General features: G+C 39.9%; 1 protein-coding gene across 1 annotated transcript in view; it reads right to left on the bottom strand.

The window, feature by feature from the left end:
* Positions 1–401: 401 nt before the first annotated feature.
* Positions 402–26,965, bottom strand: part of KIF20B (kinesin family member 20B) — a 160,238-nt gene continuing 133,674 nt past the window's right edge. The window contains exons 32-34 of the mRNA XM_040362115.1: positions 11,388–11,508; positions 11,120–11,265; positions 402–807 (exon numbers count right to left, since the gene is read on the bottom strand). Of these exons, the coding sequence (XP_040218049.1) occupies positions 730–807; positions 11,120–11,265; positions 11,388–11,508 (345 nt within the window). The 3' untranslated portion in view covers positions 402–729. The remainder of the gene's footprint in view (positions 808–11,119; positions 11,266–11,387; positions 11,509–26,965) is intronic.

Below are 26,965 nucleotides of genomic sequence, written 5' to 3'. Positions count from 1 at the left end.
TGTACACTGTAGCAAGTTACTATATTTATTGGCGTATAACACTCACTTTTTTACCCTGAAAATAGAGGGTAAACTGTGGCTGCGTGTTATACGCAGAGGGCTGTGGAAAGTCTTTTTTTTTCCTGAAACTTCCTTCTTAAAGTTAGGGTGCGTGTTATACGCCGATAAATACAGTACTTTTCGCTTCAAGTGAAAAAAATGATCTGTTTAGTTCCGGGGGGGGGAAAAAACTACAAACTCCAAGCATATGTTTCCTAATTCTGCTTAAAGAAAAGCCGTGCAATATACGTGTGTGTATGGTCAAAAATGTACAGACCTAAGAGAAAATAAATAAATCTAAAGACAGAAATCCAAATGGCAATTGACAATTTTTAATGACAAAAAAAATCTGTGCGTTTAAATGTATTAGACCAAAAAGATTTAATCAATGATAGTGGTGAGATGTGTTTTTACAAAAAATTTCCTGAAAAACAGTAAACAAAAGGTTTGCTACAAAGTAATATTGGCAAAAGTGTACATTGTGGTGTATAAAGAAATTACCAAAAGTATGTAGCAGAATACATTATTATTTCAATGTAAAGAAAATAGGGATATACTATATTCCAACTATACACTTACTTACAATAATAAACTGTGGATAATAAAATTTTGTACAGAAACATAAGAAATAAAAGTATGTACACGTGCTGTATGAATACCACAGGAATAAGGTGTAAGAAAATATTCGTTTTATTTAGCTGTTCTGGTTCTAAGCCGTCTCTTCATTATAAGGTGATCACTTTCCTTTACATTAGTGTCCATAATGATCTGTGGGAAAGGAGAAGAGCTACATCTGTATTCTTTGTGATTTATCAAATTATATTTTAGTAAGCAGAGCACAAAACCACAAAATATCTGGAAAAGAAGGCAGACTGGTATGGCAATATAACATAAGCATTCCACAGGCGTTTATGCACTGGCTTACATTTGTTAAACATTTAACACATTTGCTTTACAGATACATAATAAAGTCAAAGACAGTAGGGAATCATTAAAACAGGTCCGATTTTTACTGCTGTCAGCGTCTCCCCTGGTCGGTAGCACTCTCTGTTTGTCCTGGCAATCATTGCAATACAGAAAATAACTGGGAACTATTTACATTTGTCACCAGAAGTTGAAAGGAAAGCCAACGAGTACATCTGTGACACCTATCTAAAAAGGGGAGTGTGCCTCACTTTAGAGAAATTTCCTCTAACTTTCTGCTATGTGTCTAACTAAAGGTGAAGGGAAGTCTCTTTAACTGCTTGCCGACTGCCCACCGTCATATTACGGCGGCAAAGACGGCTCTCCTGCGCGAGAGCCCGTAGCTCTACGTCGGCTCTCGTGCAGACCACTAGGGGCACGCGCGTGTGCCCCCTGCTCCCGTGCACGTGTCCGGCGGGCGCGATCGCTACTGGGCACCCGCGATCGCTACTGGGCACCCGCGATTGCTCGTTACAAAGCGAGGACCGGGAGCTGTGTGTGTAAACACACAGCTCCCGTTCCTGTCAGGGGGGGGGGGGGAATGACTGATCTTCTGTTCATACAATGAACAGCGAACAGCCACCCCCCCTACAGTTAGAACACGCCCAGGGACACACTTAACCCCTTCCCCGCCCCTAGTGTTAACCCCTTCACTGCCAGTGGCATTTTTATAGTAATCCAATGCATTTTTATAGCACTGATCGCTATAAAAATGCCAATGGTCCCAAAAATGTCAAAAGTGTCCGATGTGTCCGCCATAATGTCGCAGTACCGAAATAAAAACCGCTGATCGCCGCCATTACTAGTAAAAAAAAATATTAATAAAAATGCCATAAAAATACCCCCTATTTTGTAAACGCTATAACATTTGCGCAAACCAATCAATAAACGCTTATTGCGATTGTTTTTTACGAAAAATATGTAGAAGAATACGTATCGGCCTAAACTGAGGAAAAAAATGATTTTGTATATATTTTTGGGGGATATTTATTAAAGCAAAAAGTAAAAAATATTCATTTTTTTCAAAATTGTCACTCTATTTTTGTTTAAAGCGCAAAAACTAAAAACCGCAGAGGTGATCAAATACCACCAAAAGAAAGCTCTATTTGTGGGGGAAAAAGGATGGCAATTTTGTTTGGGAGCCACGTCGCACGACCACGCAATTGTCAGTTAAAGCGACGCAGTGCCGAATCGCAAAAAGTGCTCTGGTCTTTGGGCAGCAATATGGTCCGGGGGTTAAGTGGTTAATAGGACATAGAAAGCAATAAATAAATAAAAGTGGGGGATCGACAGTTGTGGCTTTATATATGCCTTAATGTAGTCTAAAAAGCAAAATTATGTGCAGAGGGGTCACTGCATCTAATGAATATCATCTGATAAATCTTTGTACTGAAGGGTCATTAACCCAGTGCATAGTATAGAAAGGAAGAAAAGTAACAAAATGGGCATTCAAGGATGATCCTTCAGTACATCAATAACCAAAAAAAAAAAAAAAAACGCATACATAATATGAAAATGTCAAAGCTTTATTACCATAAAGTCTTTTTCTACACATTTTGCAGTTGCAGCCGCTCCCTCAGGGTTTAACCACTTCAATACAGGGCACTTTTTCCCCCTTCCTGCCCAGGACAATTTTCACATTTCACCACTGTTGTTCTTTGAATGATAATTGTGGTCATGCAACACTGTACCCAAACTACATTTTTAAAATGTTCTTCCCACAAATAGAGCTTTCTTTTGGTGGTATTTGATCACCACTGAGGTTTTTATTGTTTGCAAAACAAACAAAAAATTTGACATTAAAAAAAAAAAAGTTTTTCTTTGTTTCAGTTATAACATTTTGTTTTACCTTCACTGACGGGGACACTGATGAGTTGGCACTGATGATGAGGTACTGCCAGGTGTTACGGCTGGGCACTGTGGTGGGCACCTACAACCGTTTCTGATGGGGCACCTTTTTGGCAGCTGTGGTGGCACATCTGATGGGGCTGTGCTGATAATCAATGTGCCAGCATGATCAGCTCTTCCTGTCAGCGCAAACTGAGGAATGCTGTTTACCGGCATTTCCTGGTTCACGCGATGATCAGCTGTGATTGGTCAAGGCTGATCATGTAGGAGCCTCCGTCAGAGGCTCCATACCACGATCAGCGATGCAGTGTGTCAGACTGACAGCACCTCCAATCGCCTAGCTGCATGCTCCCGTGGGCGCGCACAGGTATGTTATCCTGCTGGATGTCACATGACGCCCAGTCAGGACAACAGAACCATCACCCGGCTGTCATTCTGCTATAGGCCGGGCAGGAAGTGGTTAAAGAGTTCTCTGTCTGATATAATGTCTGGTATCATCAATCTAAAGTTACAATATACAGACAAGTATTCAATGCATCTCAGTTACATATACTGTAATGCTTGCACCTCCTTTCCGACAGGGCATATAACGGATCACGTGAGAGGGAAGAAAGAAAATAACACCATTTAAATTTAAATTGTCCAATCCAATATGTACAGGGTCAGTTTTTCATGTCGGATTGTGCCATTGGGAGGCAGAAAGGAGAAATGTCCCATGACCAAACTATCCACCAGAGTAATGGACCCTCACATCAAGGGAAGGAAAAAAATTAAGGAAAATTTAAATGGTGTTTTTCTTTTCTTTCCCTCTCACATGATCCTTTATATGCCTTATGGGAAAGGAAATGCAAGCACTATATGTAACTAAGATGCATCTAATACTTGTCTGTATATTTATTTATTTCAGGTACTTATATGGCGCCATCAATTTACGAAGCTCTTTACATATATATTGTACATTCACATCAGTCCCTACCCTCAAGGAGCTTACAACCTAAAGTATATTGTATTTGTAGATTTAGAAATTATATCAGACGGAGAACGCTTTAAACCCTAAAAAATTGGCTGCGACAGCGAAATGTGTAGGAAAAAGACTCTATGAGTCTAGGGGCGTGGCTTGCACGCGATCGGGATGGCCGCCTGAGCACAGAGCTCCGTCAGAAAACCGGGGATAAAGCGACTACCGATCATTTTAAACGAATATAGAGAGGCGGAAATTAGCGTTATATACCCGCGGATGTTCAGTGATGCTACCGAGGAAGAAAAAAGATAAAATGTCTAACAAAAAACTAAATGATCTTATGGAAACGCCGGCTGCGGTGGGGACACAAACAAAAGAAGACGCAAGTACCGACACATTAAAACAGGTATCTTATTCAGATTTACCGGACGATAACTGTGTCATATGGAGCGATGATCAGCCTCCCATCACCGCCGAAAATTCCCCCTCACGCAGCCCTTCATCACAGAGCCCCGCTAAATCCAAGAGGAGGGTTGATGACGCAGTAAGCGTTTTTACCTCAGGCATGTCGCCTGTGCTGCAAGGCCTCAGTAACTCCTGTGACGCATCTCTTATTAACAATTACCCTACAATGGGTCAGCCAGTACTTGACACCACTATGAAAAATATGCTGGTTTCACTTCATACATCGCTCATGTCAAATTTTTCATTGATGATGAATTCCTTTTCCAATGACTTGAAAGGTCTGGGCGACAGAGTGGTTACAATTGAAAATAAAATGGACGATCATTCAGAGACTGTCACTGATCTTGTTGATGCATATAAAGACCTGTCTGATGATAATTTGAGAATAAAAGCCAAGCTCGCAGACCTTGAAGACCGTTCAAGGAGGAACAACATTAAATTAAGAGGGGTCCCTGAATCAATACCCCCGGACAGCTTACTCAAATACGCGGATGACTTAATTGTCGCATTGTTGCCAAATACATCACAGATTGAAAGAATGATTGATAGGATCCATCGTATTCCCAAACCTAAAAACTTGGCTGCTTCTATTCCCAGAGATGTCCTCATGAAAATCCATTTTTATCCCACAAAAGAAAAAATATTGGCCAAAGCTAGAATTCTATCAATCCTCCCTGGTCCTTTCTCAGACATTCATCTATATGCGGATCTGTCTCAATACACTTTAAACTTGAGGAGACAGCTAAAGACTACAACTAAAGCCCTGAGTGACCACAAGATCCCATATAAATGGAAACACCCAGCTACGTTGGTAATTACAAACAACGGTACAACCACTACTATTTTCAATCCTGGAGATGGTCTTCGCCTACTTCATTCATGGGGAATTGTCCCTACTGCCCCTCCTGAAGACAGAAGAAACACAACAGGACCTCATTTCGACGGTCGACAACGTGAAGATTACCTCATAAAGAGGGGAAAATGATTTACTCTTACGCTGTTCTCTCATCTGTTTTTCCTCCATCCCTCTCTCCCTTTTATATATTGCTATAGAAATATTTAATTATCTATATATCCCCCTAGTATCTGATATTTTACTCTGATTAATTTTATTTACTTCTCTGTTGAACACTGCCCCTACTCAGTCGGATAAATATTTTTCCCGGCTATTATGACATTTTAATGTTGATGCTAAATTCATCTTTCACCGAACTACATAGTATTTAGTTCTTTTTCTTTTTTGCGTATTGATGCTTATAAGATACTATTTACAGCTTTGATATCATCCTAACTACTTCAGTTACTTAGTTTCTTTTATTTTGGATTCACCTGTTTTTGTTTGATTTTCTTTTCTTTGTTTTGTTTATTGTTTTGGTTTTGTTTCTTTGTTTTAGTTTCTAAATTGCAGACATCACAGTGTGCTTGGTGACCCTGTGTTCCCTGACAGTGCATACTCTGGACGTCCAACTCTTTTGTACCATACTACATTGCCCGAAGGTGCTACAGATTTGTGAGTATTAAACAAAGACACACACATACACTGTATAAAAATGTCTATCAACATTCTCTCTATTAATGTTAATGGTTTAAACCACCCAGCCAAAAGATGCTCAATGTGGAAAACTGCTCTATCCTTTAAATGCGATGTTCTTTGCTTACAAGAAACACATTTCACCTACGATAACGCTCCACAATGTCACCACAAATCTTACCCTCATATTTTCAGAGCAGATTATTCCCGCAAACAGAGAGGTGTGTTGATAGCTATTCGCGACACTATAGATTTTGTACTAATAGACAAGTGTATTGACCCAGAAGGTAGATACATTATTTTAGTGTGCTCACTAGACAATGTCTTATACACACTGGTGAATATATATGCGCCCAATTTTAGACAAATGAAATTTCATAAAGCTACAATGAACAGAATCAAAGACATACAAAAGGGTCATCTTTTAATTTGCGGAGATTTTAACCTAATACCTGATATTAACATTGATTCATCGTCCAGTACCAAAAGATTTGCATCTCCTCTCTCTTCCTTTCTGTCAGACAATGGACTGTATGACATTTGGAGGTGTCACCATGCGTCTGAAAGAGACTACACATTCCATTCCTCCCGCCACAACACATACACCCGTATTGATCTATTTGTTTCGGACAAGTGGCTATTACAGAATGTATTAGATTCTCACATTCATACTGCTACATGGTCAGACCATGCCCCTATCAGTATCAGATTAAAAAATGTGAATTCCAACAACAAATCTTACCTGTGGCGTATTAACAATTTTTTATTACAGCTACCTGAAAATATAAAACACATCTCTCAAAAATTGATCGACTTCTTTTCAGATAACAAAGGATCAGTGACTGATCCAAATGTGTTATGGAATGCCCATAAGGCTTTTATACGTGGACTATTTATACAGCTTGGTTCTAAAGCAAAGAAATTAAAAACCTCTAAGATAGAGGAATTAACTAAAAAATTAAATGATGTTGATTCAGAAAACAAAATTAATCCCTCCTCCAATCTTAAATCCCAACTGTATAAACTAAGACACAGTCTGAGATCTATTCTAATGGAATCTTACGACATCAAAATTAAAAAACTGAAAGCACGCTCATATATCGCAAACAATAAAGCTGGTAAACTATTAGCTAACCGTATTAAAGGCTATAGACAGAAATCTAGAATACCTCATTTATTTGACCCTATTACACAAGACAAAATTATTAATCCCCAACTCATTGCAGACTCATTCAGCTCTTACTATGGAGGACTATACAACCTCTCAGACGACGATACTACTCACCAACCAACCACCAATGAAATTCAAACTTTTTTATCGCACGTTAATTTGCCTTGTTTAACAGATGACCAACTTATGAAATTAAATAGTCCATTCAATAACTCTGAAATCCTTTTAGCTATCGACTCTTTACCCAAAGCCAAGACACCAGGCCCAGATGGATACTCCAATGAATATTTTAAGATTTTTAAACGATTGCTTGTGCCCCACATGCAGGAAATGTTTAACCTATCGGCCTCCCAATCTTTGTTCCCCGAGGAAATGCTATCTGCAATAGTAGTAACCTTGCCCAAACCAGGTAAAGAACCAACTAGCCCTCAAAACTTTCGCCCCATATCTCTCCTAAATACCGATTTAAAAATCTATGCTAAAATACTAGCTAATAGAATAGTTGACCTGCTCCCTAACCTTATCAATATTGACCAGACAGGCTTCACCAAAGGTCGTCAAACATCTGACGCGACTAGAAGATTGATAGACGTCATCCACCATGTAAATATATCCAGAACGCCTTCTCTGCTCCTATCATTGGACGCGGAGAAGGCGTTTGATAGGGTCAATTGGTCATACCTATCGCTGACTCTACAGAAATTCGGCTTTAATGGCTTTATACTTAAAGCAATTCTAGCCCTTTACTCAAACCCTACAGCACGTGTCTTCAACTCTAATATGCTATCCAAACCTTTCCGTATCACCAATGGAACTAGACAGGGCTGCCCGTTATCCCCCCTAATATTTAACCTAATGATCGAACCCCTAGCGGAACATATTAGATCTAGTCTAGCAGTATCAGGTATTTCTATTGGCGATCGTATTCACAAGATCAGCCTTTTTGCTGACGATATAATACTAATACTATCATCCCCTTTCTCTTCTCTTATGGAAGTTCGAAAAATCTTAAACTGGTTTAGCATAGTTTCATTCTACAAAATCAATGACAAGAAATCTCACGCCATGGATATAGGTATTGATGCTGTGACGAATAATCTGCTTCAGCACCAATTCCCTTACTCTTGGGCAGAACACAGTATTCCATATCTTGGCATTCACCTATCCAGGAACACTAAATCTCTATTTACACACAATTACATACCCCTTAAAAAAAAATTGCAAATCGACTTATCAAATTTGAGCAAACATGAGTTTTCCTGGTGGGGTAGGATATCTGCCTTCAAAATGATGCACTTACCTCAGGTACTGTATCTATTTAGATGTTTACCCATACCCATACCCATCCACTTCTTCAAATCTTTACAATCTATCCTTTCTAAGTTTATTTGGAAGGGAAAGAGGTCAAGATGTGCCCATTATAAATTAATCAAACACAAGATGTGGGGAGGAGCGGGATATGTTGATTTTCGAGATTATTTTCATTCCTCTATATTATCCCAAATGAAAGAATGGTTTTGTCACTCTCCAACTACGTCTTGGGGTCAGATTGAGTCCTCCTATAGCTGTCATGGTCCTACCTATTTATGGCTGTTTGGCGCATACATAGGGATTAAAATCCCTACACAACTTCCTCCCACAATGAAAGTTTCCATTAATACATGGCTCACAGTCTTAAAATCGGTAGACTCTTCAGTATCCAATCACATAGCTAATATACCCTTGAATGTACTACGACTGATTTTGAAATATGTTCCACTAGATCTTTGGGGAAATCACGGTATTGAGTTCGTTCGCGACCTGTATGATGATAAGGGTGTGATTAAATCATTCCAATCCATACAATCTGAATTTAATCTGCCATTATCCTATATGGATCACTTCTCTCTCATATCAAAATGCTTGCAAAAATTGACCATAAAAGATATACACATACAATCTTCAATGTGGTCTTATCTCTCTTCACCTGAACCTAGGAGGAGAGGTATCACCATTTTTTATAATTTGTTACAAGAAAAGCAGAAATTTTCAAAAACCTCCTCTCACTTACAGTGGGAATCAGATTTAGACCAGTCATTTTCAGATGACCAATGGCGTATAGCTTGCAGATTCAACCAATCATCCACTAAGTGTACTTCCCTATGGGAACTAGCAATCAAAATCACTTTACGGTGGTATTATACCCCGGATATTGTATCTAAATTTGGTAACGATCACTCAAACAAATGCTGGAGGTTATGCGGACTTAAGGGCGACTTACTACATATTTTATGGGGCTGCCCTTTGCTTACAAAGTATTGGAAGGCAGTATTTGCAATTATTTCTGTTTTATCGGGCACTCAGATTACCCCTAACCCCGCCTTAGCTTTGCTTTCTTTGGGCATTGAAAACTTTGTATTGAACCTCAGACATTCCATTGTCCATATTCTTATGGCTGCCAGGCTTTCCATTACGAGAAAGTGGAAAGATCCGTTTCCACCTTGTATACTGGATGTTATTGATTTGACTAATTTACATTACACATATGAGAAAATGATGGCAGTACCTTTGCTTACTCTTCCTACACATACTTTATCATGGGCACCTTGGAAAAAATGGTACGAAAACAACATATAGACTTCGGTGCTTGTCCTCTTCTTGATACTGCTGTTGTTTGTGTTATCATTTACGGATCTTGAGGCCCTAAATCTCTCTTTCAGATAGAGTAAGACCCGTGATAGTTTAATGTTCTTTTATTGTATATGTTTCCAAATTAATATCACATATACCTAGGGCCTATTGTAATTGAAGTGATATTGTACATTTCTTTATCTTAAAAGATTTATCTTCACTGTTCGTTTGCAAAACCTTTCATAAGCTCATTTGTGTTGTCCAAACCAAATGTTGTATAATTCTATGCATGCTTATTATCTCTACTTACTTCCATCGATACATGTGATTTTTGTAAATGTTTAATTAAAACCCAATAAAAATTTATTGATGAAAAAAAAAAAAAGACTCTATGAGTCTATACTGTCTGATTGCTTGCTATTTTATACTACCATTCAATGGAAATCAATTGTTTTCCAACTTGTATACATTTTAACCACTTCTGGACCACCCACCGCACATATACTGTGGCAAGGTGGCCCGCCTGCGCGAAACATATCTGTGCAGTGCTGTATCGCCAAAAATGGCCTGGTCATTAAGGGAGTAAATCCTTCCAGGGCTGAAGTGGTTAAAATCTGATATTTTGTAATAAAGCTTTGATATATTTATAAATTACATATGTGGTTTTTGGATACTGATGCCCATTTTGTTCCTTTTCATCCTTTTTATGTTTTAAGGTTGCATGTCAGTCAGTCCAACAGCGAATAGCCAATTCCATTTACTGTCTCGGGGTAAAGAGACATGCATCTAAAATGTGAAATCTTCCTATGAAGTACATTGCTCTACATCACTCCTGCAGGCATCAACAGCAAGATTTTGCTCTTCCAAGTTCACATCTATTCTAAGGAAGCCCTTCCCATTAAACCTGGGAACGACTATACCACCACCAAACCTGTAAATGTTGAAGGTTAGGCAGTGCCACTACCAACTCACAAGAGGAAATCCTAAGACTTGGCTGCACAAATCCAAATTCTCCTTATTTAATAATCTATATCACAGACTCACAAAACAAAAGAAATAGTGTACATAACTTTCCTGAAATCCATACTCTACACATAAAGCCCACTTTTGTGAATATGTGTTGCTTCCGGCTATGAACCCAAGAAAACCTGGCTGACTACTGTGGTAGGGAGGAATGTAGAATTGCATGCTTTTGATGATACTGGTGACTGATGCTTGACATAAGTGTATCAGGTTAAAGTGGTTCTAAAGTAATCAGGTGTTTTTTTTTTTTTTTAACCTTAATGCATTAAGATATAAAACTTTTCTGTGCCCGTTTCTCTCCCTCCCCCAAATACTTAACTGAGTTTTGTATCGATCATCCCACTTTACAAAACTTTACAACCACTTTAGGATTGCTAAAAAAAAATTATACTTGACAATACCTGTCATACAATCCAACATGTATGCCTGGTAACTGTTTTCCAAATTCACTTTTAAAAAAGAAGGTGGTACTTTATTTGCAAATGGACCATTGTGATCATATACTTACTGCAGAAGCAGGAATGTCTAGTGGAGCCGAGATTTCAGCAGTGTACAACCTTCTCCTGGACTTCTTGGGTTTATTCTCCTCTTCCTTTTTGCCAGAGATCAAATCGGTTGTCTTCGGAGCCGCAATTGATCCAAGCAATTTTTTGGCTTTGAAAATAAACACACAGTTCAAATAAAGCAAGATGCTTAAAAACAGAATTTAAAACTACTGAGAATAAGTATTTTTCCAATCTCCTGAATAAAGCTGAGCATATCAAATAAGTGAATACCTTTATGCTGGAAAATTGAAGGAGAGCTCTGTAAGAATTCCCCAAGCCTTTGCAGGGTCCCATCTTTCTTTCGACTAGAGGCAGTGCTGGAAGCAGACAACTGCTTTGTCAACGGTGGTTTCTGAAATAAGGATATATAACTGGTAACGTCTATGTGGGCATCACAAAAAGGTTTTAAAGATTATAAATATTTAATAAAGAGCCTCTTAATGCAAATTATGACATTTACTAATAAATACAGTCAGCTAATACAGTGTATCCAGAAGCTAAAGTGCAAGCAAATCGTTAGCACTGCACTACAGTAGAAGGACTAATGTAGACATAGGGCTTAAACTTCTCACATTTTCATCAACCTAAAGCATTATGGTTACTCATATAAATAACTTTGTAAGAAACATTTACACTCCTATCCAATTTTATTAAGCACTAAAAGAGCAGCATTGAGCACCAGACATGGCACTTACGTCTCTATGGATGGCACATAAGGCGATCATGAGAGGCCATTTGATAAGTATTGCCTCAAACAAAAACAAATCTAATCTCGCGGATATAAGATCTCTCACAAAGGATCTAGATCTTTTGTATCACAGGAATAACCAAAACCCCTCCAGCGACCTTCTAAAACAAATTCAAGATAAACGCATAGCATTAGACTCACTACTTACATCAGACACAGAAAAGGCCATTAGATAGTCTAAGGCTAGATTTAAGACCTCTACAGCTCCGGGCCCTGATGGATACTCAACATCCTATTATAAAAAATTTGCCTCCACGTTAACCCCACATCTTACAAAATTATATAACCACATTCTGCAAGGAAACCAATTCCCATCAGAAATGCTGTGGTAGAGATTTTTCAACTCCATATTTCTAAGATTTGTAGGAAATTTGTATGTCGTTCTTTTACAAGGTTTTTTATTAATGTGATTTGGGTCTGTCTTTAGATTACTCTGTGAGCTGAGGAGCGTGTTTTTGACCATATGTCAGCATATGGATGTTACCTCAATGGGGGGGGGGGATGTGATAGGAAATGCCCCCTCATTGTATTGAAAGAATTTTCTGTCATCTCCTATCTGATTACAGACAAGGCGTCTCCATAAGCCAGGGGTCCTGTGATATGCAAAGTGTGGAACTGGATGAGATAGTGCTCACACGAGAAGTTTTGTTATTGATAAATATGCAAACTCCAAGACAGTCCCTATGTCAAGAGGATGTGATAACAGGGGGATGCACACTGGGGGGTCCTTTTGTGTCATTCTGAAAAGAAACATAAGTCATCCAATCGTATCCGCGGGAAACTTGAGTTTTGGCAGGGAGGAAAATGCAGGCTCGGGGGTATAAAATGCAGGTTCAGTGTATGATGCCTTGATCAAGCAGACTGAAGCATGATGAAGGAGCTGACCTAAAAGACTGGTGATGTAATCTCTCTCTCTCTGTCTGTCTCTCTGTCTCCCTCTGTCTCTCTCTCTCCCTCTGTCTCTCTCTCTCCCTCTGTCTCTCTCTCTCCCTCTCTGTGTCTCTCTCTCTCTCTCTGTCTCTCTGTCTCCCTCTGTCTCTCTCTCTCTGTCTCTCTGTCTCCCTCTGTCTCTCTCTCTCCCTCACTCTCTCTCTCACTCTCTCTCTCTCTCTCCCTCTCTCTCTACCACTTAGCATTACTTATTGTTGACTTCTCTATAGCCATAAATGTATGTTGTATCAGCATTCAGCAATATCCTGTTTTTAACAAGTGATATCCTTTATGTTATAGTTGTAAATATTAGAGTAATACAAGTTTCTTCTCTGTATCAATAAATGTAATACTTTTCTCTTTTTCGCAGCGCTATTCTTTGTTTTAATTTTTATATAGACAAAAAGATTTTTATAGCTTATCTTAATTATTCACGTGCGATATTAATATTTCTCTGATTATTGATTATGTACGTGCGTTATTAATTTTTCTATGACAAGATGGTGCCCCGTGTAGTGAGGAGGGTTTAAAGTTTGGATAGATATGATTTATTGTATGGTAGACAGAACTGGTTTAGGTCTATTTTGTTTTAACCTGTCTGAATACCTAACAAACTTACTCTTCAGAACTTAACCTTTTCTTTTTGTCTATGCGAATGTGTTTATGAGACTGATTTTGAATAATGTAGATATATATATAGAATGAAATTGTAGCAGGGATTTCTGTTTGGAATCTTGGAGACAGTGGCCCAGGTTCAGAAAGGACTTAAAACGGCGCAACGCCAGGTGCGCAGCCGTGGGTCCTAATCCGAGCCGTCGTATCTATGCGCCTGATTCTTAGAATCGCTCACGCATAGATATCCATAAGATCCGACAGGCGCAGGTCTCTTACACCGTCGGATCGTAACTGCATATTATTATTATTTATTTTTTTTCCTGACCACTAGGTGGCGCTTCCGTCGAATTCCGCGTTGAGTATGCAAATTAGCTAGATACGCGAATTCCCGAAAGTACGCCCGGCCGACGCAGTAAAGTTACGTTAGGCTTTTCCCGGCGTATAGTTGCCCCTGGTATATGAAGCATAAGTATGGCTGTCGTTCCCGCGTCAAAATTTGAAACAGTTACGTAGTTTGCGTAAGTCATCCGTGAATGGGGCTGGACGTCATCTACGTTCACGTCAAAATCAATGACGTCCTTGCAGCATACTTTGGAGCAATGTACACTGGGAAATTCCACGGACGGCGCATGCGCCGTTCGGCAAAAACGCCTATCACGTCGAGTCACAGTAGATTTAAAAAAAAAAAAAAAAAAAAAAAAAAAACACGCCCCTGATCCAAATTTGAATTAGGCGGGCTTGCGCCGGCTGATTTGCGCTACGCCGCCGCAACTTACAGAGCTAGTGCTTTGAGAATACAGCGCTTGCCCGTCTGGGTTGCAGAGGCGTAGCGTAGAGCGGATACGTTACACCCGCACAAATTTACCCCGCTGACTGTGAATCTGGGCCTGTGTGCGTCTATGCAGTTGACCCTTTGAATGAGATTAGGCCAATCTTTGTGAGTGAAACACACCTATGCTTTGGTAAATAAACAGTGGGGCGATGGCGCCGCTATAATGATTAATATTCAATAAGGTGTGGGTGTAGTGGTTATTAAACCTCTCTATTATGTACAGGGGCCTTGAATGTTTTTTCTCAGAGGCTGGGGTTTATTTGTTTTGCACGGTGGACATCTCTGGCATCCGTGGAGTCCTTCAGGTTCTGGACAGGTGTTCGCTTCCCTGGGGGGATCGAGTGCATTGTGGACGGGGTGTGTTAGTGGTGTTGGTGCTCTGCGGTGGGTGAGTCTGGGTCGTGATGGCAATACCGCTACTAAAGTTCTGTGCTCTCTGAAAATGGGCCAATACTTTTTGAAGATCTTTTCCAATTGTTGGTATTGGTTGCTGTATACTGTGATAAAGGCCAGATCCATAGTAGGTGCTTAATGAAGCTTTTTCTTGTTGAGCAAAGCTTCCCTATCCATCTCACAAATGTTAATTTTCAGTTGTTGTCAGCACCTATGCTTTTGGGCTGCGTTTCCACTGGTGCAACTCCAATGTGGCCTGATTCAAGGTGCGATTTGGAAATGCAGCTTTAGTGCGACTGTGGTGTGGCTTTGAATGCGTTTTTTATCCAGAAGTCGCATCAAAATGGTGCAGGTACCTTTATCGGTCGCTGCAGCATTGAGCCACATAGATTGGAATGGGTGCTATTGAAATCAATGGGCTGCGATTTGTAATGCGACTTTGGGTCCAACGTCGCATGGCAAATCACATCAGTGGAAACGGAAACTAAAATCACACTGAATTATCTGGATGTATGTGAATCTATTCCTCTGTTTAAACAAATAACTGGGGATGGCAAGCGGTGTAATAAGATCTGTAAACACTGACTATATTGTAACTGCTAAAAATCATTATTAGGTAAGCGTCAGTTAAATTAGTGCAATTAGGTGCCTCTTGCACTGCAAGCAATCATAACAATCTAATAAGTAAGCATTTCTTTTAGAATGTTGCAGAAAAGTTCACGGGAGGACAACTAATTTAGTTGGGAAAATCCCCGGGCTAATTTTTTAAAGGACTATAGTCAGTCATTGTTCTGACAAGTAGTGAAAAAAGATCAGCAGAGGGGCAGTACCGGTCCACTCAATCAGGAGTCAAAGCGTAGCTAACTTTGGGAAAAAGCGACCTTTAAGGGTTTGCGGGATCAGCTCAAGGTCCTTCGTCCGCAAAAAGGATGGGAAATCAAATCGCTTCAAAATGGATGTCGAACTGTGGGGAGCCGTACCACTGGACTCCGAAGGAAGAAATGATAGATGAATATGGACCTTGGGTTGTGAAATATATAAAAGATTGGGATCAGTGGACAGGAAAGCAATATTCGAAAAAGGGTACTTTCAAGCCAAGCGCTTGGGAAGCCCTGTGGTGCAGTCACCACGGGAAGATGATACGAACAAATGAAAAAAAAAAAAAAGATGCTTGGAGGGCAGGGATGGTAGGATATCAGAACTGATGAGGTGAGTATTTTTAATAGGGAATCCACATCCCCAGAGAAGTGATGATGAACAGAGTTGATGGGTAAGTAGGATATAGAACATGTAAGGTCTTGAGGTCATATTTGACCTAGATAAATTTTGTGAGGGTGTGTGAAACAGCTGTATTGTCATGCAAATTGAGTGAGCCGAGTGAATGGTAAAGCGAAAGTAAGATGCCTTATGTGTATGTATATATATATATATATATATATATATATATATATATATATATATATATATATATGTATATATGTGTGTATTTTTTTTGTATTAACGGTAATCTTTGTTTCCATAGAAATTTCTTTTTGAAGTTTTCCAATGTACTCAGAATAGGTAAGTATGATTGTCGTGCAAGACAAAAGGGAAACTTATAAAAAATGTGTTTGTTTTAAAACTGCTCATTTTTAACCATGGTGAATACATTTTTAGGGGGGAATTATTGGTATACCATAGAACAAAAATCCATATGGCATTAATATGTATTATAGTAATACATATTAATGAAACGTTGAGCTCAACAATTTTTGGTATTTTAAAAGAAAGTGCACGGTTTATGTAATATAATGTAATGTATATTTGTGTTTTATATGATAATGTCTTGTTACAGATATATAACCATTGTTTTTTGTTTCCAGGTTAAGAAAAAATTGAATGTTTATTACTAAACTTTTATTTTGTGTTTTATCCCTCAGAATCGATAACTGTGTTTTTCAGGATTTCAGAATAAGAGGAAATCTTTAGGTTGGTTAGTCGGTCGGGTTTCACAAGGTTTAGGTTTTCATGACCATTATCTAGTTGGAACGTCTAGTGGTCAGTCCATTTGGCTATGTTTTTGGACCACCTAGTGGTGCTGATCCACTGAATAGCAGAACCAACTAACTGAGGTCCGTGTATTAGTTTTTTATGAAAAATTGAGTAAGACTGCAAGGGATAATTGGCACTCTAACACATATATTAGGCTAAGTAGCATTCAGGGGTACCACACTTAGTGTTACAAGGGTTTTGGGGTATTCTCCAGCGGTTGAAATGGATCGGCCATAGATCCGTGGCATATGGTTTTCTTATTTACCCAAGATCAGCCATGCTGACACGTGTAGTTCCATAGATCTAATAGGTAAAATCCTGATGTTACTTTGGCCAGACTTGTGTTTTTAGGACTTCTTAACCCCCCCCCCCCCCCCGCTGTTAAGCCTGGCTGTACAAGGTTGCATTGCCTCAGTGCTACAAGGAATTTTTTTTTTTTTTTTCTTAGTCTATTGGTCAGTTGTGTCTGGTAACACCCGTTCCCTTGAGCTGGATACACTATATGCAATCCTTGTTTTCCAATTTCTTTTAGATTTACCGGCAGACATATAGTACGAGGGCCTGCCTGGTGGCATACGTGTTGAAAGTGCATAGATCTGGCCTCGGATTGTATAGTTTAGGGTTGTGTCGGGAGAAAAGGGGTGCAGGAAGATCGCATGGGGTGATACCAGCTCTTGGCTGTTCCAAAGGCCCTCACTTCCAATATATATGTGGGCATGCATTATTCTCCTCAGTTAATATCCATATGTGTCCTTTCTATCCTAGATTACGTGTGTACCTTGATTGGTGGTCTGTGACTGGCATGCCAAGAATATCAGTGCCCCAGGGTGGCACTAGACTCCTGTCTTTCATGGGAGTCCTGTCTGAAGGGTGAGGGCAGTTTGTTTTGTAGGGGTGAAGGATAACATGGTCTAATTACTGAATTGATAGAGGAGGGAGAAAGGGTGCAGCCTCTATGAGGGATCGGGTGTACCTGGTGGCAGGTGGTTTTCAATCCGGGTATCCAGACTATTTCCCATAGTAAAGAGAGGCTCAATGGCGACTGTCTTGGGAGTGAGAGATGGGTCATTGGATACCGTAATCACCATAGAGCTGGAGATAATCAGGAACACATTGGGAGGCCCTGGGCTACATATCAGGGAAGGGTTAGGAAAATCCAACTCGTTCTATTCTCATCCATAAGGGCATGGACGGAACTTTGGGCATATATCACAGTTAGGTTAGGTACTATCCTATCAGACTCTACTGGGTTACACCCTGGAGTCCATCCTGTTCCGAGGGTTGTGAGTCCAGACAGGAATTGAAAGAAATGTTGGAATGGGTGACTAGTATGACATAAAGGTATGTGGTGCAGGTACCCAGGAGACTGACACCTATGCATAATAAGGTGTCTGTTGGCCAAACTAGAGGGTGCCAGGTGATACCTCAATGGGGTGAAAACTTCCTCGTAGAGGCAGTGTCTCATGCTTATCAGTCCTATAAAGAAGCTTTCAGTTACTGGACATGGGAGAGGTACACCTAGTTAATGTCTCACCTGAGAGGTTGAATCCCTGCACAAGTAATGCCAGTAACTACATACAGGAACATGCCCTGTCAAATAAAGGGAATACACATGGGCTAACAGGGTACAGAGTGGTTGATAAGACTATTACCCTGTATGTGCTGAGTATACACTGAATCAAGTGATTGTCAAGTGACCAGTGGCGTTCTCCCAGAGATGTGCATACACAGCATAAGGTTCACGCAGGACGCTTATTTCTGAGGAGTAACCCAACAGAGGAGGGGTGTATTCAGCACTATATAGGGGGAATAGGAGCTGGGATGGGTGTTAGTAATGTAGTGGACAGCGGTCTCCTGAGGAACAGACCCGCAGCCATGGCTTCAGACAATAAGCACAGCTTTGTTGCTCTGAGAGATTGGTGACAATTGTGACAACATGCAACAAAGTTACATAAATACCCAGTTTAATATGGCTCACAATTTTATCGACCATGTTAAGAGGTTGGAAGAGAGTGTGATAGGGTATAGGACAAAAACATGTCATTGGCTCTGGCGTACATGCAGGGGCAGGCGGAGTTAGTGACCAGTATCAGGCTGAGTGTACAAATCTCTGTATGATGGGCGGTAGCCTGAGGAGTTAGCATCACCACTCAGTAAGACTTTGACAAAACTCGTCACTTACACTAATCCAAAATGATAGTCAAACGCCGGGATGGGCTGTACTGGTTTGGATTGTGAGAAATGAGGTGCTGTATGATCCCATATACGGAAGTGCAGACTCGGTCTGTAGATAGGTTGGCATCAATGAGCTTACTGACTGGGGATTCTATCTTGGTGCATTTGGGGCTAAGTGACCCACATGTGATCAGAGGGTACAGAAGCTGAGAGCAGGTTGATATTTCCCCCTGTCAGAAGTGTGACCACGATGTCTTTTGCATTCCAGGTCAATACACGGTGGTGAAGGAGGAATGTTGGGAAGGTATTTCACTGTGGATTTTGGATGGGGAGATCATTACGGGGGAGGAAACACCTAGGTATAATTTAGGACATAGGCGAGTTTTGTTTCTTTGTCCTAGAGGATACCGATGGGGTGTTAGTCATGGAACTAGGGTGTTCCTTGGACCTACCAGGTGGTAGTGGGGCATGGTCACTGAAATCAAGTCACAGGGATGGAGTTTTTGTGGGTTTTGTCATTGTTTCAATGGTATATGTGCTGTTGTACTCAATACCGAATGCTGGGGTATGGGTGCTGGTCTAGTGATGCACTGTTGTCAGAATTAGGTTGAATTGTACTCAGCAGGGTACACCACCTTGGGGAGTCTATTGTACCTATTCACTTGTCCTTGGGATGGATATAGAAGGAACCCCGGGTTACACCCCGAGTTGCCCTGAAGAAAGGTTTTATAGCAAACCTGACATCCCCTTTACACTTACTGAAACTTCCGTTGGGATTCGGGGAGGAATTAGAAGATAGGTAGTTAAACTTTGGGCAACAGGATTTAAATGGTGCCAACAGTTTGTGCAAGGCGTGAATAAAAAGGCCCGGCTCAAGGGATTTATAAGCTAAGGGGAGGGGGTGGAACAAATATAATAACTGCTGGGAATTATCGGACATGGAGCTGGCTGAGAGAACATTTTAGGTGGAGGTGGGGTAGGCTTCCTGGATAAAACATTTTTTTTTTTTTTTTTGGACACCTAGGTGTGGAAAGAGTAGCGCCTGGCTGGACATATGGGGGGGGAGAATATTCCCCCATTAGAGCAAAAAAAAGACCTAATAGATACTGCCTTAGGAACAGGAGGTGTTGTCCTGAGTAGCCTAAACACAAGGGATTTAGAGGTACTCAGAAACGAGCTAGGTAGGTTGGCGCAGTAGGTAGGGTAGTATCCAAGTGTGCTATGAGTCATATGGATTGGTGGATGACTCAATTCCATGGCTGTCAAAACCTGATTTGCACAGTCTCATCCCTGATTCCGGTCGCCGGGATTGAACATCGTGCTTATACCACAGTTAATTTGGGTACTATCCTATCGGGAACTACTGTGTTACACCCCCGAGTCCATCATGATCTGATGGTTTATGAGTCTGAACAACCTCAAATGATTGATATTGATGGGTGCTGGAGGAAGGAAGGGGTGGTGTTATGTCAAGGGAAACAGGATAGGATCATGAGACAACAATGCTGGCACAAGGAAGGGTCGTGTCTCCTAGATGCCGAGGAATTGTCCCAACCTTATGTAAAATACTTGGGGCAAGGGTATTGGTGCTGGTATCAAATGTCCAATGATGCTCTATATTCTGCCTATGGGTTGAACTATACTCAACGGGGTACATTACCTCAGGGAGTCTACTGTACATCTCCCCCGGTCCTGGGAATAGATATAGCCAGGACACAAGGACGTACCCCTGTTACCCCAGAGAAAAAGCTTGATATCAAACCTGACACCCCCATACATCTACAGAAACTTCCTCTGGGATTTGGGGCTGAGTTAAAGGCTTGGCTGGTAGATTTTGGACAACAGGATGAAATATTAAATGTGCTGAGAGATGCTGAGAAACAAGCCACTATACGACTCACCCATGATCAAAATAAGTTGATCCAAGTATCCCACGCTTTAGAGGAAGATGCTAAGATTTCCTGGTGGGAAAGTATATTTGGGTATAGTCCTAACGCGTCAGCGTTCCTAAACATTTTGCTCCACCCTGTTGTCCTAATCTGTGTAGCTTTATTGCTTTCCCTGATGCAAGTAATGATGTGCATTACTATCAGGAGAATGAACGCCAAAACTATGAGAATGTGCACCTCAACGAGGTATCTTCTCTCAAGGAACAGAAAAGTCACTAACTCAGAAACAAATTTCCGAAGAAGCCTGTCCAAATCCAGACCAGTACAAACGTACCGTTTTTTTTATACTCCTAGTTTAAATTTTTATCATGTTCATGTAATTTTTTAGTAATTTTTATTTCTATTTTTTATTTTGTATTCATTTTTTTATCCATTACAATTTTTTACATTTAATTTTTATACATTTTTTTTTTTAATTTTGAAGTTATTTTTTTTATTCATTTTTTTCTCGCTCAGTTTTATTTCAATTTTTAGTAATTTTTAATAAATTTTTCTCATTTCTCATTTTTATCAGTTTTTTTGTTGTCAGTTTTAATTTTTATATTTTTTCTCTCATTTTTCTCCCTGAAGGGTTATGGTTATAATTTTTTACTTTTAATTTTTTTAAAGTTTTTCATTATTATTTTTATTTAGTTATTTTTTTTCCTCTTATTTCATTCAGGTGAGAAAAGTTCCAAAAGGTTTGAACTTTTTCCACCTGAAGGGGGGAGTAGTGCATAGACCTGGAAGAGGAAAATAGTAAATAATGCAGTGTTTTTCATTGCCCTCTTGTTGGAGAACTATATATAATTTTTTATTATTTTTCTTTGGTTTGGGGAAGAGCCTCTAAAATTTTTTTAGTAAGAAGTACAGTCGGGTTGGACTAAATTCTAAAAAGTTTCTTTGCAACCATTGTTTAGTCGCTCCTTTTTAATATTTTTAATTTTTATGTTTTTAACCCGACTTGTACATTGTTAAGTGACCATGATCATGTTCACCTGTTGAACACCAATAGGGCAGAAGAGTCAATTTTTTTTTTATAGAGGACCCTAGAACTATATTTTTTCCTGTTGATCTAGGAATAAGCCTCTTCAATTTGTAATAACGTGCGGTCAGGTTTACCCAAATTCTACAAATTTAAATCATCTCTCTCTCGTTATTATCTGTGTACCTGACCAGCAAAAATACCACCAATTACTAGTAGGAGAGAGGAGTCGTTTTTTTGAACGGAACAATGTTCTATTTTTTATTACGTTTTTTGAATACCGATTCAATGCTCTTTAACAATCGAAAGTGGAATCTAAACTGGAGAGCTTGGTTGGAGCAGCATTAAATCTGTAGTTTTTATTTTTTATGTTTTTTTTTCTATTCTCCATATTCTTTTTCATTACTCACCTCTCTTCCTTTCCTCCTTTAATATTAGTTTATTGTTGGCTTCTATCATACATCTTCTCAGGATAATGTAACTAGAACTTCAGTTTTTTTAAGGCGTGTGAGAATTCCTGCCCGCCAGTGCCATATTGTACACCCATTTGACCAAAATATCCCTGGACATCCAGGTTTTCATGTCTTAAAGTAATTCTACCTCCCCTAGTCTACCTACGGCTTTATAGTCGTGAAAGTCACCCCACGGCTCCTGTCTGACATTCCTCTAATAACTGTACACTGACGTTCTCCTTTTGTATTCATACATGACTGTCTGGAGGCCCACCCAACCACCACCTGAAGAAATAACGACAACCAAGACATTTTTTTTTGGAAGACAAACGTGCCATGAATAAGACACTCCGAAACCCTTCTTCACCATGCTGAAAAAGTGCTGCCTCGCGGTCCGATCCAATGGTGACAAGCAGAACACCATCTTTTCATACAGGACTAAATATACAAGGATCCCGCCATCAATGTTGGAATTCCACTCCTCCAATGCAGAGGGGCGATGAAACATTGCAGTACAGACACTCAGGGTTCGGATCGGAAGTCTCAAAGGCACCAGGACTGTCTCAAGTCTACCTTGATGAGTTACGGCGAGTTCAAGAAAGGAAGAGGCCGCAGTGGTGGTGGGGGGAAGGGTCGGGGCTTCTGGGCCGTTGTGGGTGGGTACCGAATCATTGAAGGAGGACATAAGTTCAAGGATGAACTTCAGGGGGAACTGTGGTAGAGATTTTTCAACTCCATATTTCTAAGATTTGTAGGAAATTTGTATGTCGTTCTTTTACAAGGTTTTTTATTAATGTGATTTGGGTCTGTCTTTAGATTACTCTGTGAGCTGAGGAGCGTGTTTTTGACCATATGTCAGCATATGGATGTTACCTCAATGGGGGGGGGGGATGTGATAGGAAATGCCCCCTCATTGTATTGAAAGAATTTTCTGTCATCTCCTATCTGATTACAGACAAGGCGTCTCCATAAGCCAGGGGTCCTGTGATATGCAAAGTGTGGAACTGGATGAGATAGTGCTCACACGAGAAGTTTTGTTATTGATAAATATGCAAACTCCAAGACAGTCCCTATGTCAAGAGGATGTGATAACAGGGGGATGCACACTGGGGGGTCCTTTTGTGTCATTCTGAAAAGAAACATAAGTCATCCAATCGTATCCGCGGGAAACTTGAGTTTTGGCAGGGAGGAAAATGCAGGCTCAGGGGTATAAAATGCAGGTTCAGTGTATGATGCCTTGATCAAGCAGACTGAAGCATGATGAAGGAGCTGACCTAAAAGACTGGTGATGTAATCTCTCTCTCTCTCTCTGTCTGTCTCTCTGTCTCCCTCTGTCTCTCTCTCTCCCTCTGTCTCTCTCTCTCTCTCTCTGTGTCTCTCTCTCTCTCTCTCTGTCTCTCTGTCTCCCTCTGTCTCTCTCTCTCCCTCTCTCTTTCTCTCTCACTCTCTCTCTCTCACTCTCTCCCTCTCTCTCTACCACTTAGCATTACTTATTGTTGACTTCTCTATAGCCATAAATGTATGTTGTATCAGCATTCAGCAATATCCTCTCTGTTTTTAACAAGTGATATCCTTTATGTTATAGTTGTAAATATTAGAGTAATACAAGTTTCTTCTCTGTATCAATAAATGTAATACTTTTCTCTTTTTCGCAGCGCTATTCTTTGTTTTAATTTTTATATAGACAAAAAGATTTTTATAGCTTATCTTAATTATTCACGTGCGATATTAATATTTCTCTGATTATTGATTATGTACGTGCGTTATTAATTTTTCTATGACAATGCTCCTAGCAAAAATGTCCCTTCTTCCCAAACCAAATAAAGATCATTTCACCCCACAAAATTATCGCTAAATTTCGGTCATAGATAATGACCTGAAAATATTTGGCAGATTACTAGCGGATAGATTAGCTGCAGTTATTTCCCCCTTAAAAAATCCAGATCAAACAGGATTCATCCCGAACAGACAAATAACAGACCACATAAGACTGACTACAAACATCATTCAAGACGCAAACTTACACTCTAAATCCACACTCTTACTCAGTCTCGACATCCACAAAGCCTTTGACAGAGTCAGCTGGTCATACTTGGACACATTACTCCCTAGATATGGCATAAATAGCGAATTTGTACATGGATTTAAAGCCCTTTATCATGACCCCCAAACTCGCATTAAACTTCCCGGGAACAATTCTGACTTTTTCCCTCTGTGCAGGGGCACCAGGCAGGGTTGCCCACTCTCCCCACTCCTTTTTGCCCTGGCAATAGAACCCCTTGCCTGCGTGATTAGAAACAATATAGATATCAAGGGTTAAACTAAAGGGTCCAAAGAATTCAAACTAAGCCTCTATGCAGATGACGTCCTTCTCTTTTTAACAAATCCCCTCATCTCTTTACCAAATCTGACCAAGATTCTAGACACCTTTCATGATCTGTCTGGCTTAGGTGTAAACATATCCAAATGCTCAGCCTTACCCATCAACATCCCACCAACCTTAATTGCAACACTCAAAGACAATTTTCCATTCACTTGGTGTACGGATTCATTTAGATACTTGGGAATACGTATCACCCCCTCATACAAAGCACTATACCATGCAAATTACCCACCATTATTTAATAACATCAAAAATACAATAAAACTATGGTCTTCATACCAAATATCTTTTTCGGGAAGAATAGTGGCCATGAAAATGGTCTTACTACCCAAACTTTTGTTCCTTTTTAGAGCCCTTCCTCTTACATTGCCCAAAAACAAGTTCGATTCACTCCAAAGGGAAATTAATAAATTCATCTGGCAAAACAAAAAAACAAGATTTAGCTACTCCCTAATGTTTAGGCCCCAATTGAACGGAGGGCTAAATATCCCAAACTTATGGCTGTATTATCTGTCAGCCAGACTTACTCAACTTGCACAGTGGTATGCCCCAGCCTCCCAAATACCATGGTTCCAGTTCGAAGAGCAATCAGTCCTCCCTTACCACCTACAAGGACTACTCTGGTCCAAATCCATTTTGCCACAGAGAATAAGACCGTTAAATACAATCGTAACACATTCCCTACAACTGTGGAACAGACAAGTTACCAAATTTAACATGTCTTCAGACATCCCTCCCTTGGCATCCTTCCTAGGAGACCCTCATTTCACTCTCCTAGATAATTACCAAAACTCATTAGCAATATGGAAACTACACAATCTAACGAATCTAAAATCTCTCACCCATAACAATACATTTTACTCTTTCACAGAACTACAAACGAAATATGACCTTGCACACACAGAATATGAAAATTATGAAAAGATAAATCACTTTTACCAAAAATACCACTCACTCTAAATATCCCTTTCTCACTATTCGAACGGATTTGTATTTCCTCCCCTCGTGACAAGGGTTTAATATCAAAAATCTATAAAAATCTAAACTAGTTCAACATGCCTGAGAAAACACACCCTATGTTACAATGGGAATCAGACTTAAACGTTTCATTCTCCCCCGAACAATGGGATGCCATATTTGAAAATCTACACAGATGTACCAAAACTACCACCATTAGAGAATCTGCCACTAAACTGCTTTACAGATAGTATCTCACCCCGCCAAACTTAATTAATTTTACCCATCAACTTCTCCGCTCTGTTTCAGGGGTTGTCCTACACATGGGACTCTATTACATATATTTTGGGAATGCTCCCACCTTAAACCCATCTGGCACAATGCAAGTCTTATGATTGATCGAATTTCAGGTAGAAAGATCCCAATAACACCTCAAATGTGCCTTTTATTTGCCCCCATACAGGACATACCAATAGCAAGTTCCAGATTAATCCACACTCTTCTTAGCGCCATCCACTGGGCCATAGCTTTCAACTGGCGTTCAACCAATGTGCCATGGCCTCAAATTCTTAACCGTATGGAAAATATCAAATTATCGGAAAGAATACACCACACGCAATGAGACTATGCATATATACCAAATGGTCTTTGTGGGAAACCTCGCTACGGACGTAATATCCATTACAGGTATTCTACTTTAGCACATCCACTAATTTTTTCCCCATGGATATTGTATGGATCTATAAATCAATTGTATGCATTTTCTCATGTGATATATCTTTACTTGTATACAATGTATAATGTAAATAACTCTCTCACTTGTTCATTTTTTACCACTGGTAAATGCTTATACTATGACCTTATCCATCATTAAAAACGTGTGTAAACAAAAAAATAAAAGAGCAGCATTGCTTCCCTTTGTCCAGTGCTATGTTTCCTCATTTTCTGATGCCTAGCTGAAGGGGTCAGCCACACAAGTGAACAATACAGGGGCAAAGCATTAAAAAACTTCCCCATTCTACGAGGGGCGTTCAAGTCAAACCCAGACTTTCGCATTTATATAATAAAACAAGTGGAAACTGCATTTATGTTTCGTCATACTCCCATGTACATTTATATACATATCCCAGCATTTAACTAATGCCTGAAATAATCTGGCAAAGAAAGATTTGTCAGTACCATCCTAGGACAGCCTGCTTCACTTTGCCACAGAAAGATTTATCTCTTGTTTCACGACAGGTTATGCGTTGATTATCCAGGATCAGGTGTTCCACGCGCTGAATATTCACAGGAATGGCTGCTGTGGGCTGGAAACCACCAGTTGGGATCGTCACTAACAGACGTACAGCCATCTTTGTATGTTTACAACATTCAAATGTC

This window comes from Rana temporaria, chromosome 8 (genome assembly GCF_905171775.1).
Source record: "Rana temporaria chromosome 8, aRanTem1.1, whole genome shotgun sequence".
In the NCBI taxonomy this organism is placed as follows: domain Eukaryota; kingdom Metazoa; phylum Chordata; class Amphibia; order Anura; family Ranidae; genus Rana; species Rana temporaria.
The sequence above is the reverse complement of the archived record's forward strand: the minus strand, read 5'-3'. Positions and strand labels throughout refer to the sequence as shown.